Source organism: Lagopus muta, chromosome 5 (assembly GCF_023343835.1).
Source record: "Lagopus muta isolate bLagMut1 chromosome 5, bLagMut1 primary, whole genome shotgun sequence".
NCBI classification, from domain to species: Eukaryota; Metazoa; Chordata; class Aves; order Galliformes; family Phasianidae; genus Lagopus; species Lagopus muta.
Genome location: NC_064437.1, coordinates 46,312,915 through 46,330,505, shown reverse-complemented (window position 1 = coordinate 46,330,505; position 17,591 = coordinate 46,312,915). Strand labels below are relative to the sequence as shown.

The 17,591-nt window shown below is 38.3% G+C and overlaps 1 protein-coding gene across 11 annotated transcripts in view; it reads right to left on the bottom strand.

Moving 5' to 3' along the window:
* USP54 (ubiquitin specific peptidase 54) overlaps nt 1-17,591 on the bottom strand; it is a 95,680-nt gene that overhangs the window by 27,234 nt on the left and 50,855 nt on the right. For all 11 annotated transcript variants that reach the window (XM_048946749.1, XM_048946753.1, XM_048946742.1 and 8 more), the window contains 5 exons: nt 9,440-9,574; nt 7,013-7,126; nt 6,805-6,887; nt 4,336-4,441; nt 1,609-1,755 (listed from right to left, as the gene is read on the bottom strand). In XM_048946749.1, coding sequence (XP_048802706.1) covers nt 1,609-1,755; nt 4,336-4,441; nt 6,805-6,887; nt 7,013-7,126; nt 9,440-9,574 — 585 coding nt within the window. The remainder of the gene's footprint in view (nt 1-1,608; nt 1,756-4,335; nt 4,442-6,804; nt 6,888-7,012; nt 7,127-9,439; nt 9,575-17,591) is intronic.

The window sequence follows — 17,591 nt, the reverse complement described above, 5'->3', positions numbered from 1 at the left end:
CAAACCAGCAACTGAGCAGGTGCTCAAGAATTGAGTCAGTCTTGGAGACTCTAAAAAAAATCTATAGAAGCAAAACTGTGCACTGTCCACATACTCTGTGTTATGCTTGCTGATTCTATGAAATACTAATTTAATCTGTTATTTCCTCTCTACTTTGTAGAAACAATGCAGCTCTGACACTAAACAGCTGGCATTTATTTTTGACTCAAGCAGACTTCAATTTAAGATAATATCATGTAAAAGATGAAATGAACATACCAGCAGGTCAAAAGAACTTGTCCCACACAAAAATCTGTCCTCTGATATTAATTGATCATGTTCTATTTAAAAATATACTGTGGTCATTTTTAGACCATTTAGTGCTTTACTGTGCAAGTACTGCATTTTGTGTACAATCACATTTCCGTTAACGTGCTCTGATTTTAAGTATTTTACTGTAGTATCTCAGTGCTACAGTAGAACACAGCTACAATTCAGTATATACACCATGCAGCACTAAAACATGATATAATTTAGACTAAGTAAATCCTCTAAAAGACAAATCCTATGGATGCTGTGCACTACTTAATTTAACCTATCAGTGAATCAAACGATGTCAGCCATCATCTCTGAGACTGCTGAGTTTTAAGTAACTCCTAAGCATTACAACTACACATTTAAATTAAAAGGATAAAGAGTTAAATAACCATAAACCATATTTTATCTTCATAAGTAATAGAAATAAACTTCTGCTCTACGAAGTGAAAAGTGTACAGAGGCATTTTAATAAAAATCAGCACAAACGACAACCTAAAATTCCCTTATACATGTTTTTATTCAGACAAACTGTTTCTTGGAGTATTTTTTTCTTATTTTTAAGAACCACACACAATAACTTAATAAAGTTGAGAATATGAAACTATACCGGTACTTTCATAGTTTTTGAGAAGCATCTGGAAGCAGATCAGATCTTTGGATCTGCCCTGCGTTTATAGAAGCTGAAAAGGTAAAGGTAGCAACTTTTTATTTATTATTATTCAATCTATTACTATGAATTATTATGTGCAAAGTTGTGCATTTGGAGGTAATTAAAATGCATAGGTCCCTCTGACAGTAACATTTCCCACCTATTCCCATGAAAACTATAACAAGTGCAAAGATAGTAACACTCTGATAAAGCAAATTCTCAGCTACAAAGCACTATTTTTCAACACAGCCACTACCATTAGCTGTGCATTTTCTCCAGCAACAAAGAGGAGCCTGCATTCTGCGCACCTAAAAATCTGCACGGAGGAGGTGACCCACTGTCACTGCTGCCACTCCCTCACTGTCACATCCACTGATTGCTCACCATAAACATTCAGCAAGCGCTGATGAATGGCAGTGGGTGCCATTTTTGCTGCATGGAGGAATTCAGTGACATGTCTTTGCTCTACATGCATTTCCATATCAGACATCATTGTGTCAGACTACCCCTCTGCTGCCATCTGTCACACAGCAACAACACGTAACAGAATATCAACAGGAAGGTTCAGCTTCTAAAGTCATCCCACCCACATCTGCCTCTGACATCATGGGCCAACAATAGGAGGCATTACTTTCAGACCAGACCTCATATGAAATACTCACATCTCCCAGTTTAAGGCAAGTGCCCAGGCTGTGAATAACATCCTCAGCCAGATCAGAGTGGTCTGAATCCCAAACCAGGCCAATGGTGATAATCTGTGGGGAGTTCATCAGCACACGACGAATACGTATCTTTTCTCCACAGTTACTCTGAAATTTTAAATAAAACAAAACATTGAAAATAAATCTGTTTATTGTAATGTTAGTGCTAGGCATTAACAAGTGCAAATTTCAATAGTACAGTTGCCACTGCAGATCTTCATTGCTTATTTTTTGCTTTGTTTTCCTTTTTTTCTTTTCAATACAGCTATCTCTACTTATCAACCAGCCATTTCCCCCCATTCTCTGGCCAGAGCACTTGTTAGAGATAAGCTTGCTTTTGAAGTTAACACATTTCTCAGAGGTTCCTCTGATCCATTATCTGTTGGAATTACAGGCATCTTTAAAGCATCACGAAAAAAACTCCACCATCTGAATTAAGATATTATCACTGTAATTCTAGGAAGCAGAGCATTATCTTTTTATTTTCGGGACAACTTGAAAGTTGAACAACTTTGAACTTTTTCTGAAGTCTCATTAGAACACCCGCTTTCCCCCTGGGGTGGGTCACACAAAAAAGATCCCAGAAAGAAAGCATCTTCAAAATGAGAATAGTTTCTCATCACTATGGGGAACAGTTTCTGAATTTAATATTCTCATTTCTGGCACTACAACTCTGGAAACAAGGACATAAGGAGCTCCTTCCCGACAACAGTTTATAAAGTTAACCAAGTGCATGTGTGGTTGTGGGGTGTTTTTTTTCATTCCAGATAGAAAGTTAGAACATTATGATGCTTACACATAGATACCAGACATTTATATCAAAGATCACTACATACACATTTTGCAACAGACATTCAAAGTGCAAGCAATTCTGTGGATTATCTCATCCAAGCAAACAAAAAACAACTATCTTACTCTCAAATAGTCGTCATCTTTGCTCCTCCTGCTAACATGAGCACTTTTCATAAGACAGGAATAATACAAAATTCTAGTAAGTCATGCTAGTGAAGCTTCCAGTAGTCCAGCCTTAGCTAAACATCAGTAAGAATATTTCCCAAACAAACTAAGGAAGGGTCAGCAAGAGCTGGCAAGCAATTTCACCCAGCTGTTTGTTTACAGTTACAAACCATCTTCATCTTCAAAAAGACCAGTCTTAGTCTTTCTACTAAATAATAATGTTTCAGTTATTAAATATCTTAAGACTTCTGTTGTTTCTTAAAACATGAGCATCTTCATTTCCTTTACTGAGATGAGTAAAACCACATATTCACCAATAAAAAAGAATTTAATATTTGAATGGAGACTAAAAAGGAATGTTTCAAAGTCAGAAGCTACAGAGGGCTGGTGGGGAGGGAGATAGTCATAGAAAGGAAATGTGTACAGCAGCCACAGGGAATGGACACGAGATTCCTGCTAGAGCCTGCACTGCTGGACTTCAGGCTCAGAGGCACTGAACAGTGGCATTACACAAAGCAACAATTATGCAGCTATTCCCTGCATCAGTCAATACGTAAAGAAGTTTGATGATGGCTGTTACACACTTAAAGCTCTGGATCTGAATGTACCCAAATTAATAAGATATCAAACTTATTTTAGAACCAAATCAAAGCCTTATGATTCGAAGGGGAAAAGGTTAGTTTTGCATAAAACCATTTTTATTTTTCTCAAGCTGATTTATTGGATTTTTACTGTGTAGCAGTATGCATTTTTAGGCAACAACATTAAGAACAGCAGCCTATGTTTATCAACTTAGCATATACAGTAATTGTTTTTAAAACGTTATGTACCAGTTAAATGCAAATCATCACACATTTTCTGGTCAGCACCTCCCATACTCTGAACAGTATACTTCATTCAGAAACTTGAAACAATACCTTCTCAGGTTTTCTGGGATGGTTCCTGCCTTTGACACAGCTCTCACAGGTATACCGGCTAGCCTACAATCCCTCACCATTGGAACAACCTCTGACAATAAGTGTCTGTTGTTTTCTCTTCCCCTCTGATCAATTTTGGCTACATGATGCAAGTACAGTACCAATAGGAAAATTTATTCCAACTGAAAAATTGTGAATGGAAGATTACCCAGGCAAAACAACTGACCTTCTACAAGCAATTGTAGTAACTGGTGCAAAAGTTATACTACTTGTGCCACAACATGGTACTACTGGCAAGATTCTTTAAGAAATAAGTACACCTTTTCTCATGCTCTTATTACAGGTGGTACACACTGCTTTCATAGGAAAAAAAAAAAAAAAAAAAAACACCAGAGAAACTGGATGAATTTCTGGAACACTCCTTCTAGAAAGCCTAGTGACTCAAAACCACTGCCAACATGCAGATCTCCCATAAAAAGATAAAGTTCCCACATTCTCTTTCACTTCTGTTTCTTTAGTCAAGAAATTTCTTCATAGGATCAAAGAATAATTGCAGCTTCATACGTTGGCATTGGAGGCTTTAAAAATCTTCAGTGAGGCACTCAGCATCAGCAGTTTTCTTTTTCTTCATTAAATAACTGAGAAGTACTGAATTCAAACCCAAAGAAAAATCTCATCTATCCTTTTCCTTAACATTCCTTTGACCTATATCTTGAAAAATGCTCATGAGTTAAAAAAAAAAATACATACCAGTGTAATCTGTTAATTCTTCTGTCCTGTCTGCCCTGCTCAGAAGAAAACGAAACATACTAACCGGACAATTTCTCAGGTCTCCCATAGTGCTGGCATTCTGCAGTAGCTCTCCAAACATATCTGGAGTGGGTTTCTCACGTCTCTCCAGCATACAAATAGCTTGATTGCTTCAGCATAAAGGATAGGAAACAAATTTTAACAAAACCAGAAAAATACAAAGCACATTAAGAGTGTTTCGCTAAAAGGCTGAGAACCTTAAATTGCACAACACTTTTTATATTTAAGGTTGTAGTACAGAAAAAAATCATACGATTAAAGATGCTCCACTTCAGCAACCACATTAGTGAAGTAGCACAGTAAAGCACATCCTTACTGAAGAAACTACAGGTGAAAAATAGCGCAGTATTCAATTGATGTAACTGTCCATGTTAAAAGAAAAGTAACAGTAAGTACACAAAAATACAAATGGCCTCAAGCTTAAGAGCCATGTCTAAAGAGGTAAATAAACATACTACTCTTTTGGGGCTTTTTTTTTTTTTTAATTATGTGCAACTCAACATTATTGAGATTTTTTTTAATATAAAGTATTGAATACAGTTTACATGACTATTTTGTTGCTCTTCTAATAAATGTCAGGTAGCAGCCACAAGGAAAAACAACGTATTGCTTTACATTACTCAACTAACAGTTTTCAAGACAACCTTTTGAGGCTATGCCTCTCATGCAGGACAACAAATGAAGAGTTTTTCATACCAGTCAAAATTTCAAAACAAACAAACAACAGTTTTGCCTCTAGTATGTTATGGCAGGTTTTATCTGAGCAGCAAGGATGAGAAAAATCAGCTTCCCTCTTCTACAATTCATTCAGCAGAACTGTAACAGAGCTAGAGCAGCAGTTCCTTTAATGAAAGGTCATGGCAATCAGCAACTAGAAAGGCCAAGTGTTATACCCATCTTTAGCACTGACAAGAAAGAGGAACTGAGACTGGTCAATCTTGCTCTACTACTTGGGGAGACAATGGACCAAATATACCCTTGAAAATCACCTTGTCATAAGAATGATAAGAAGGTGAATCACAACTGCCAGAAGATTTCCCATGGACAAGCTATGCATGACTAAGTTGACTAATTCCTATCACAAAAAGATAAGCTCTATTGACAAGAGGAGAACAGTGAGTTCTCATTTGGTCTCTAGCAAGACTTCTGAGTCTTCTATATTGTTCTTGTGGCCGAACTGGGAGGTGTAGACTGCAAAGGTAAACTCTCAGAAAGCTTACTGCATTTTGGGCTGTATCAAAGGAAAGGTGGACATCAGACCAAGGGAGATGACTATTCCCCTCTGTTCTGCCCTGGGGAGGCTTCATCTAAACTACTTTGTCTAGGTATGGAGCCCCCAGCAGAAGAAAGATGTGGAGTTGTTGGAGCAGGTCCAGAGGAGGGCCAGAAAGATGACCAGAAGGCTGAAATGCCTCTCCTACAAAGAAAGGTTAAAGGAAGCTGGGCTTGTTCCGTTTCGAGAAAAGAAGGCTTGTGGAGACCTCACTGCAGCTTTCCAGTACCTCAGAGGAGCTTATAAGCAGGAGGGAGACCAACTTTTTACAAGGTCTAATAGTGATAGGTTAAGGGGGAGGCAGTTTTAAACTAAAAAAGGGGAGATACAGATGTTAGGGGTACATTTTTTACTCAGGGGATTGTGAGGCACTGGACTAGGTTACCCAGAAAAGCTACAGATGCAGCTCCCTGGAGCAGACTCCCTGGAGGTTCAAGGCCAGATTGCATGGTGTGATCTGATCTAGCTCCTGATTTAGCAATTGGCAACCCTACTCAAGGCAGGGGGATGGAACAGGGTGATCTTCAAGGTACCTTTGAATCCAAGCCATTGTATGAATACAAAGCGGACCAAAACATAGCTGGAACTTCAGGCTCACAGAATCCGCAGTCTGTAGTGTGCGCTCATAGTGATGAATGCCAACAAAATTACTGGGCGTTAGCATGCAAGTTGAGCAAAGTAATTATTTCTCCCTATTCAGTAACCACTAGGACACATCCAGAGCATTGTGACATTACTTTTATGAGCCTCCCAACCCCTTCCCAGGACAACAGATGTATGTGGAACTGGACTGGAATAAGTCCTGCAGAGAGCTAGGAAAGGGTTGGATATATGGGGAAAAAAGAAATAAAAATCACACTGAGGGGCAAAGCTCTGGAACAGCCAGTCCAGAGAGATAATGCAATTTCTATCCTTGAACCTTTCCAACACTCAGCTGAGCAAAACTCAGAACAGACTGATAAAGCTTTAAGTTAGCTCTGGTTTGAAAGGGAATATGGACTAAATAGAAAAGACGCATTGAACCATGCCTAAGTTATTTTCTGTTCCACTAAACTCTCATGCCCTTTGCAGTGGTTATGAAGGCTCCACCAGCTCTGAACAAATCATCTTCCGGACAATTAGCGTTATGAAGGTGAAGATCAAATGGCAACAGTAGCATAAATAAGTTCTCTTCCCTGTAAAAAAAAAAATTGAACTCACCAAAGCGATGTTGTGGAGATATAATGTACCATCTGGATAAAAGGTAATGGGTCAGAAGTGGCACCACAGCTGGTACAAACACACTAAAGAGAGAGAAAAAGAATTGTATAGGTAAGATTTTTTTTTTTGCTGGTCCAAAGCTACACGTCTTCAGATTAAAACATGAGGCTGAGAAGCGGCGATTTGTGTAAAACAGGCATCATCTCACCTGCTCAAACAAAGTCATTGCAAACTTCTGATGCGAAACGCAATGCGGTGCAGTGCAAATATCTTCCTTTGTCTCATCCGCAATGTGGAAGTGAATTCGCATTAGCAGGTTTTCCTAGTCCAAGAGGCAAGAAAGAGTGAAGAAGTAGTAAAAGAAAATGGCACATCCGACTTCTAAATGCTACACCAAATAACCATTTCTTTTATTTACTGGAACAGCTGAAGATTGTCATTGATCACTCTGCCCAATAATCAAATGTGAATGGATTTGACCAAATGGAGCAGATAGAACAGCTCCACAATTTTACATTGGTTGCTACTAAGTTCTCCTCATCAGCACCAAGTAACCCTAAATCAATTTCTACACTACACAGGAGTTTCAAAATATGACAAATAATCTACATTCTATGAAAGAGGGGGAAAACTAATAAATGAAGTAGATTAAGTTCCACATGAAACAAAAGCACTGAAAATTTTCTAGACAGTGTCATCTGTTTTAAATAAATCTGAGGATTTATTTTCCTCTCCTCACATTGCTAGCAACATTTAACTGGAACGAACAGCAGAAATCTGTCTCTTCCAGCAGCAGTTTTCACCACCAGCATGACTTGCACTGATGGTTGATAAACATGCAGCAATCAGGTGAAGATTAATTACTAGGTAAAACAGCTCTGTCCTAGTACAATTTCCCCCTAACTCAGGAATCTAAGATCTTCCTCTGCCACTTAAACTAAATCTCTGCCTTTAGGGCAGAAAAGGTTAAGTGAAAAGCTTGGGAATTATCTCTGCCTTAAAGCTTAACCTCAAAACAGAACTTCTGTCAGTTTTAACTGCTTTCATGCCAGTACAATTAACCTAACAAACATGACTGTGGTAACTCCTCCTGTAATATAATATGAGCTATTTAGATTAGATTTCTCAAGAAACAGACTAAATCTGAAGTTCCCATGTTGTACTACATACAGACCTCTGCATGTGCTCAGCTGCACACAGATTTGACAAAGCTGTGTTGGCAGTCTCCTATACAGGCCCATCTCTTCTGTTTCACTTTGAAGCTTTATTGTTACGATCTACTCCCATTTTGAGCAAGCCTATTAAACTATACTGTTTTTCTATACCATTACTCTGCCATAGTACTCCACAAACATAGAGTAGCTTGCTATCATAATTCCATTAGCAGTCCATTTAGTCTAAGAACTACAACAGTTCTATGAATTTATCACTTCACAATAATTCCCTACATCGCAACTGTCAAATTAGGCAGATACAGGACATGAAAGATTTAATACATCCACTCTGAATGGCATTCTGCCTGAGCTTTTACACTGTAGTAGTAAAACCAATGTTTGTAATTGGATTAAGAAGTAATATCTTTCTTAACATCCAGGTAGTATGCATACACCCACAGACACCATTTTCAAGAAGGAAAGGACAAAAAGTACCTCCTACTTAAAGAAATACATGAAAATAAAGAAAGAAAAGAAGAAAACATGAACATAAGAGAAGAAAAAGTTCCTATATAGAAAAAAAAAAAAATCAGTGGGTCAAACTAAAGATTTAGGAGTTGTGTGTTGACACCCAAAATCCTTTTCTACTTTTGAGGTGATCCTTAAAACTAATATCCCAAATCACTCTTGCAGTGCCTACTGTATCGATATCACCTAAGTGAAGATGATAAAAGAGAACAAATCTCATTGGACACGTACAGCCTTGTTCACAGAATTGCTAGCACACAGTTCTGGCTGGACCAAACATCTTCAGTGAACAGTAACAGTCAGAATGGCACAAAAGCGAAGCAAGAACAAGAAAAGTCAATGGGCCTAGCCACAGTACAATACAGAGTATTTTTTCACTGCACAGTACTCCTTTTAGTACTACCTGAACACACTTTTCTTCAAAAAGCTTAAAATTCAGACCAGGCCTGCAATATAAAATTTTGAAAGGTATATCTGCTAAGAGAAATTTGGGAAGAAGAGGGCCAGGGCAGGACATGGCAGATCTTCACCAAGATCTTTACCTACATAAGGGCTATAGAAGAAGATAAGCCAGCAACCAACTGAAAATTTTGTTGGTGCAGATGAGAAAGCTTGATTACTTTCTTTGATTGAGAGCATTATGTTTGTGAGGTTTTAGTATCATACCCTGTACCAGAATTTTGAAAAGCATGGAGATAATTTTTTATTAACAACACAATTTCCATCAAACATATACTTGAGACTACAAGAAGAATATATGAGAAACCGAAATTTAAGTATTGATATTTCCATTTCAAAATCATTAGCGATAATTAAAACAAAAGCTGGTTCCCCCACTGGACACCTAAAGCTTGGTGACTTATTTGAGGTCTATCGCAATTGGGGTGGGGAGCTGACTGTGTAGTGGGAGAGTTTGCATCTATGCCTTCTGATAATCTTCCAGTTATACTCACAAAACATTCAGCAGCATCATCCATAATGCCCAGCTGGAACCGCTGCTCATCCTGAAATGTCTTTGCCAGAGCTGTGCGTAGGGCATCTGAAGGCAGCACTTTCTCACTGCTACATTGAAACTGGTTGAAGATACTCTAGTAAGAAAACAAACAAACAAAGTTTAACCACTGTATTTTCAAATACACAACCACTAAGTTGTCTGAAAACAAACAAGAAGCTTTTAATTCACATTGACAAAGCAATAAAGATATTTGTACTGTAAAGGAACTACAATAAAAAATCCTAGGGGTTTCTCCTTTGAAGCTGTTATCTATCTTCCTGGTGCTTTCTTTCTTTTCCTTTCAAAGAACATAGAGACAAAGAAGGCAGGTTTGGGAGCCCAGGGCTAGCTTTCCTGCACGATAATCATCCTTAAACCTTCCTCCAACTTTGATTCCTGAAACAAATATAACGAACATCAAAACTTCTTCACTTTTTACTCCTATTTTCCCAGCTTGACTTTCTAATTTCACATCAGTAGCATTCTCCCTACGCGCGCTTTTTTCTTCCCTCTCTCAGTTGTGGCTTTCCTAACTTCTTAGCCCACAGTGTGTTGTTTGCAATCTTTCAGGAATTTATCTACTTTAAATAAGCACAAATAGGTAAGAATCAGATGATGACTGGGTCAGCATAAGGAGAGGAAAATGCATTACACGAACAACAGCTCCTATCTATGGCCAGCTGTTCAATCGCTTCCAGACACCTGTTATTTTCACACCTGTATATCTCACAGCTCATCTGGGTAATGATTTGCAACAAGTAGTCCTATAAAGAAGCATTATAATTGTGAGTTATCTGTGTGAAAGTTCAACATATATTCCCAACCGAATATGCTCCAACTTCTATTGTGTGCATAATCTCTGACACATTTTCTGGTTTAATTTTCATTGTGCCCTCCTACAAAAGAAAACAGAATATGGTACACAAGCTCCTCAGTAAGTGGAAAATTCTAGACCTTCTTTTCAAACTGTTCTTACTCTAATTTTTATGACAAATGAGTTTCTTCATCAGCGTTGATCTCAAAGTTTTATTTGCCTCTAAAACTTTCCACAAACCTTCTTAAAGATCACACAAAAAGCTTGTTCTTACTGCAATTAAAACAATATCTTCAGTTGTTAACTACTTGACTTTTCTGCCTTCTAGACAAGTACAAGAGAATGAGAAAGCTAGCTTCAGATTGGTTTGTTGGCTTGGTTTTCTTTCCAATCTGTGACGAGAACCTGTAGCAGCATTCATTCCTGTTACTTCTCCCCTTAATTACTGAAAGCTTCTCTCCAGAGTACTTAGAGCCAATATTCACTAGAAATAACTGGTCTTATTTGCTTCATATCAGGAAATGAACAGGTAAACTGGGACGTCTGCTTAATTCAGCTGCTTTGAGGAAGATGAAAAAATGCAGAATGTCCCAGTCGCTGCACAGCCACACAAACGGATCTGTGTCTGCTTCATTCCTGGCTATAGAAATGGTAGAATTTATAATACTGACAGATTATCTAAGACAGATGTAAAACATGCATCTCTTCACCAATATTTTTATTTTGGTAATGTTTCCAGAGTTGATTGATGGATGAGGACCCACCATGCTAAAGACAGGTAGCTCTTCTGATACCACATTTATTAGAATATCAGGTAATGACAGGGAAATAAAGAGTAGGCTGTGAGGCAATTAAAGTCTCCCATCTCATGAGTTACAGGCAATACCTTTCCTCAGCTACCTTACATTTACACATACAAAAATGGAAAGAATATCCAAGCCGGTCCTTAACAATCCCAATTCCAATTTCTGTCCCACTGACAACGGAGGAAGTTCCTTATTGTTGCATTAGCAGATTTTTCTCATTTCAGCAGACATCTGAAAACAAAAGCAGTGAAAAACAATTCCACCCTATTTAAGCTCCTCCCTTTGTGGGATTTCAGAGCACCTTGAAGCATTCATGACTGTTCTTCAGAAACACGTTCATTCTGGTTATCTTGGTCTCAATTTATAGATCTGGAAGCTGAGACACTTGCCTAGCAGCTTAGCAGGCAACTGAGCAGCAGGGAACTGATGGACAGGTCATAGTTTGCCCCTAGGAGCTCAGAAATGATTGCACTTTTGGCAGGGGGAGAATCAGCATAGGCTCCTCACGAGTTAAAACCAGAAGCCACCAAGCAACCATATTTCTGAAAAAAGCATACTTCACTTTTACCTGTAAAGTCCATAATAGGTAACAAAAAGATTCAGGAACAAAAATGTGATCCTGATGATTATAAGCAGCTCTTTGAGTTTTCCAGAAAACCTGCCTTTTTTTTTTTTGGCATCACAAAATAATTGCAGACTTCATGAGCAAAGAACAAAGATAAAAAAAATCTTTTAGTAAATATAACAGCCAAGAATTAGGAAATCACAGTTATCATAATCTTACAACAGAAATAATCTAGCAGCATTAAAGAATATCACAAAGAATTTTATTACGTATAGTTAAGCAGCAAAAGACCCCAGTATTAGATAGAATGTCCTTCAATACTTGGAATGGCATAGAGCACTATGGTATAGTCTTCTTTAAGTTATGAAGATTAAACTGTCTTAAAAACAATGAACAATCTTAATGGTCAAATCTTTAAAGTCCTTTGAAACACATCACATGTGTCTTGCAGGAAGCCCCAAAAAACACCTGAAATAGAGTCAGATGCACTTTGAACCCAGTGTTGTTGCTGGCTTTGCCTTTTTCTTTTTTTACTGAAGAAAAGCAAAACAAAAAAAATCTTTGGGGCGTTCTGAGCAAGATACGGGAGTTGTTCCCCCTTCTTATTTTTCAAGACGCATTCTTTGCTCACCTTTTCTTCAGAGCAGGTCTTTCTTGTCTCTCAGACTTAGGTGGACAGGTGTGGCACTTCCTGCTGTTTCATCGTTTTAAGTTATCTAAGCTGGATCTCTCTCCTTAATTTCAGATCTTGCCCTTGAGTTACACTGTTAGTCACTTGCACATGTTCCCCACACAGGTCTGAAAGCCAGCTGGGCACAGACCAGGAAAGCACTGCTGGTCCTGCTCCAGGAGTTTTCAGGACACCGTTTCTCTAAGTGCTTCTGGAGCTTAATGGAAGCTTCATATATGAAACATTCAAACTCTGCTCTCTTTCAAAAGCTTCTTCACCTGACAGTGAAAAGCTCAGTGTATTTACAGTGCTTATGTTGTCCCCAAATGGCCACATTCCAATGCAGTTGAGAGTATCCTTAAATGCCACAATACGAAAAAGACACTACTAAAAGCCTTCTGAACAAGAAAAGTCTTTCCTATTTTACCACTTTTCAGCAGCTCCAATCAACAACACAGCAGAACTGAAAAATGTATTTTTGTACCCGGATATAAACATGTCCAGGCTCAGCATAAAACAGAAGCCATTCCTAATATTGAATTAACAACAGGACTTGGAATTCTATACTAATGATCTGTTACTGGAATGTTGGAAATAGCCAATATAGAAGAGTACAAACATGGGATTTATCAGACAGGACACACGTTTTCTAATAAAACTTCATTCCTGAGCCCTATTTAAAGAGACCCATCTCTTTCTCTCCTTCTCTACAAATCTTCAAAGGTCTGAAAAGGTAGCACAGACAGAAGAATTAAGAAGCACAAACAGAATATAACCAAAATGAATTGCTGAAGCCAATCAAGTTGCATCTGGTCCATGCCCAAGTACTATGTCAGGATCAGCTATATTCTTCACATAGTTGGTCTTAGGCCAGCTTGCTCAGAGGCATCCAAAACTGGAAATTCCTTAACCACTCCAGACAGTCTGTTCCAGAGCCTCACTTGGTTTATTACCATTCAAGTGGCTTTTTCTTAGTTTCTAAATGGAAGCTTCCTGTTATTTCTACAACAAGTTTGGGCTTTTGACATCTGCCAGAACAGGGGATTGCTGTGTCAGTGCTCTCCCAGAATAATCTCCTCCAGTTTGGGAAGTGTGGGAATCAGCACAAACTTTCTGTAGCTTCAAAGTAGAACAACTTACAGTTTGAGACAAAGAAACCTTATTATGCAGTTACTCAAGTTAAAATCTGGCTTTCTTCCTCAGATTTCCAAAATTCACACATATTATCATAAAATGACTCATACTTCATTTGGTTACAGTGTAAGACAGTCACTATGCTTTGAGGTAGTTCTGGGATTGATGTTTTAGACTTATTTTTAAGACTGTGAAGCTGAAATAACTGTGAATTCCCTTACCCTCCTCTAAAAGATCTGTTCCAAATTATCTCTAATAGTGCCTGCATTCACTGTTTCCTTAGGAAAGAAGTATTCAATTTACTTGGGGTACATTGACATCTCCAATGTGCATCCATCCAGATTGATGGAACAAGCTTAGACTTGGCAATAACTACTGAATCAGTCCAGTGCCCATGCAGTATAAATTTGAGTTCTGTTCTTGGCAGCTTTCTGAGAACCAACTATTTTCCTCCAGCACTGTGCAGAAGCTCCTTCTGAATGGAGACAGCACTGCATCATGATATTTCTTTCACAGAATAGAACACGTTCCTCCAAAATGCTTTACTATTCCCTGTGTTTAAAGTTTATCTTTTAGCAAAAACTCTCCTCTCCTGATGCAACTTCCCATTCAGTACGCCAACATATAAAAGAAATCAATAAAAATGCTGGCTGCTAAATTCATGGTTGCTTCTCCCAACCAATCTCCTAAATTTCCACCTACCTTATTTCCATTAGCTCACATTTCTCTCTCTCTCATTTCCTCATGTTATATTTGGCTTCACTAGAGCAAGTAATACTGGCCATATTTGTCTCTTCAGATCACATTCTAAACCTCCACATCTGATAACAGCCAGCTGACACAATTTTTACAGTCTAATCTATGTTGTTATTCATACTGTACCTTAAACATTAATGTCACCTCCCAGTATGGATTTTAAAGTCATACATCACCTGGCTACTAACAAAATTAAGTAAAAAGGCAATCATTAATTGGAAGCTTCAATTACCAGTTTATTAACTCAAGAAACTGTTTTGCTGCTAACTACTTTTGTCTGGGAGTTAACTGCAAGTGCCAAATGGAAAAAAAAAAACAACAAAAAAGCAGATTTTTTAATATATATATATATATATATATATATATATATATATATATATATACATACATATATTAAAAAATACAATACATTGTACTCTGACTCTTTGCAATCAACTTTTCACTTAATGTCTCAACCCCCTTACAAACGTTCCGTAAGAAATCCCTACACTTCTAACAGGTGCCTAATCAGAACCATGCATCATTGCCATTCCATTTCTTTAAGCATTCTAATATCCTATTGTTCTCAGTTTTCACCTTAGAAAACAACAGTCCACACAGAAAATTCACATTCTTCCTGCTTTTGTTGCACATGACAAAATCACAAAAAAGAACAGCCCTGTTGGAATTTATCAATCAATAGAGTATTCTTCTTTGCAAACTACAAAAAACACCCTGTCCGATATCCTGGCACTACAGAGCTCCCAGTACAATCCCTGGAAGGAGAACAAACTCTCTGTGGCACGCTCAGCACAGTGAACGGATTTCCCCCTTCCTGCTCCCTTCCAGCTGTGATAAACACACACCAAAGCAAAGTCATACTCTAGAAAAAGGAAAGCGTAACAGAATAAAGTAGACTTGAACACCAATGATAAATCAAAAAGCTGTTCCAATTATGCAGGCAAATGGCATCGCAACAAAGATACCTACTGTACCAAAAAAAACCCACATTCTATTACGCTATAAAATCTCAAGGAACCGTGTTTGGGATTCCAGTACAGAGTCTGCAGCTCTTCCTTATTTTATTGTATTTTTTTTTTACAGCTCTTGATGCAGTGTTCTTTCAAAATGGACAAAGCTTATGTCTGCAATTAATTCACAAAGACAGCCAGGTAGTTTAGCAAGTTTTAAAACAATTCCACTTTAAGAATTTATGAAATGAATATCTCCAGTGGCACAAAACTAAGATGCGATTTGATATCCGATATGACACATCACTGTCCTGTGATTGTTCTTTCTATAAATAAAATTAAATTTATAAATAATATTTATGGAGATAGCTGAGCGTTTACAGTAAATACTGTGCATGACATCAGAATCCCTAGAAACAGTTGCAGCAAGCCAAGCACGTATGAAAGAATAACTGCTTCGTTGTTTTTCAAAGGCTAAATTTAGCCTAGTGGAGATTATCTTCCTCTAGAGTCATCAGGAAGAGAATGCTCCCCTTAAAGCAACTGTTCACATTTAGGAAAGAGCTTGAACCCTCTCTGCCCAACACAGCAAGTATTCTGCCAAGGCAAGCTGGAGAGAAGGGGTGGGATGGAGACTCTTTTCCCCAGGTACTGCCCCCTTCCCAGGCTAGGCTCGAAGCAGAACATGCCAGCATGCTTTGGAGAAAAGCAAACACATCCTACGCCATCCTCACTCGGTCCGGGCAGAATCTCGGACAGGTCCACCTGGCAGCATGCAAAGCTAATTACCTCTCCCCAGACCCTAATAGGAGATTTTCGCATGGTATAGAGCTCCAAATTCTTGGCTTCCCACTGGATCCAGCCATATCTTCTCCCTCATCTTAGCAAAGCCTAAGGCAAGATTCAAGAGAAAGAGGATGTCAAAGACCTACAGGCTACGTTGGCAATACCCTGGGAGGACAACAGTTACAGGTTTCCAGTGCAGACAAGAAGACCAGAGCAGGGAAAAAGATGAGCAATGACGGGAAGGGATGATCTGGCTGCACTGGGACACAATTCACCTTGGTGATGCCTGCAGTAATAAGTGCATATTAAGCACATCATCACATTTGTCATGTACAAGTTTACACATACCATGCACCAGACAGTCTCAACTCCTTCAGGAAAAAAAAAAAGCAGTTTGAGAACCACTGATCCAGAGGGCAGTAGAGAACAAGTAAATACTTGAAAACAGCTTCCCCCCCTTAACAGCCTTAAGGAGTTCAAGAAGATGAATGCATTCATCTCCATAATATGAGATTATCCCTCATGCATACCCAGTTCATGTAGGAGCCCCGTTCTCCAGTTGCATGCAAGATAACCTATGGGTCTGATGTCTGTGAGGGGCTTTTTGGTTTGGTTTGGGGGGGAGGAAGGGTAAGGTGTACATCCCCAATTTGACTTAGAGTATTATATATCTGGATACTATTTGAATCGGTAACACCATGAATATCAGGGAAATCTTTGGAATATTTACGTATGGCATCAACATTTTACACCATTTAATAAAAGGTGGAGACTTGCCATTCAGAGAATACCAAAATTGAGAGATACTTTTAAGTTAATGAACATAAAGAAACCAGGACTAAAACAGTTCTGACTTTTAACAAGCAGATTTCTATGTGTTTTTCCTCTTGTATAGCTTCACAATAAATGTAGGTAAGCTTTCTGAAGGCTGTAGAACAGACTCGGGTAAAACACTGATATTTCCCATGCAGAACAGGCTGTGGCTAGAGAAAATATTAACATTATGGTTTGGGTTAAAGCCAGATGAAATTTACTTACTTTGTTGAGTACTAGTTACTGCCCACATTCAGAAATAATTCTCCAGCTAATTCTTTACTTGGTTATATATTTCTTTAGTATTTTTCATTGTATATTGAATTTTGTGAGCTACTGGAATTCTGCACATCATCAGATTCAAGTATTCTAAAGTGTGCAAAAGAACTTCCAGGATTCAGTGCAATGCTGGAAGCTTAAGATTACAACACCTTATGGCTGCACATGGCATTGGTAAGAACTACAGAAAGGAAGCAAAAAAAATCCTAGAAGATACCTGTGAGCAGGAAGAGAGAACAGCAAGTTTTTGTAAGGCTGCATAATTTAAAAATAAGTATATAGCTGCAGGCACACAATTAGTGAATGCAACCACTCTAACAGTTAAAGGCTTATTAATGGCACACTGCACACTTCAGCAAGACATTAAAAGCAAGAATCATATCAACAGGACAAAATATTATTTGATCAAATGCCTGCTTTTAATACATATATTCCAGAGATTTTGCCACCCTGCAGTCTTACTGTAGCACTTTCCTCCTCTAAAACCCATACTGCTATTCCAGATGCATCTTTGTTCACAAGAATCACAGGGGCTGAA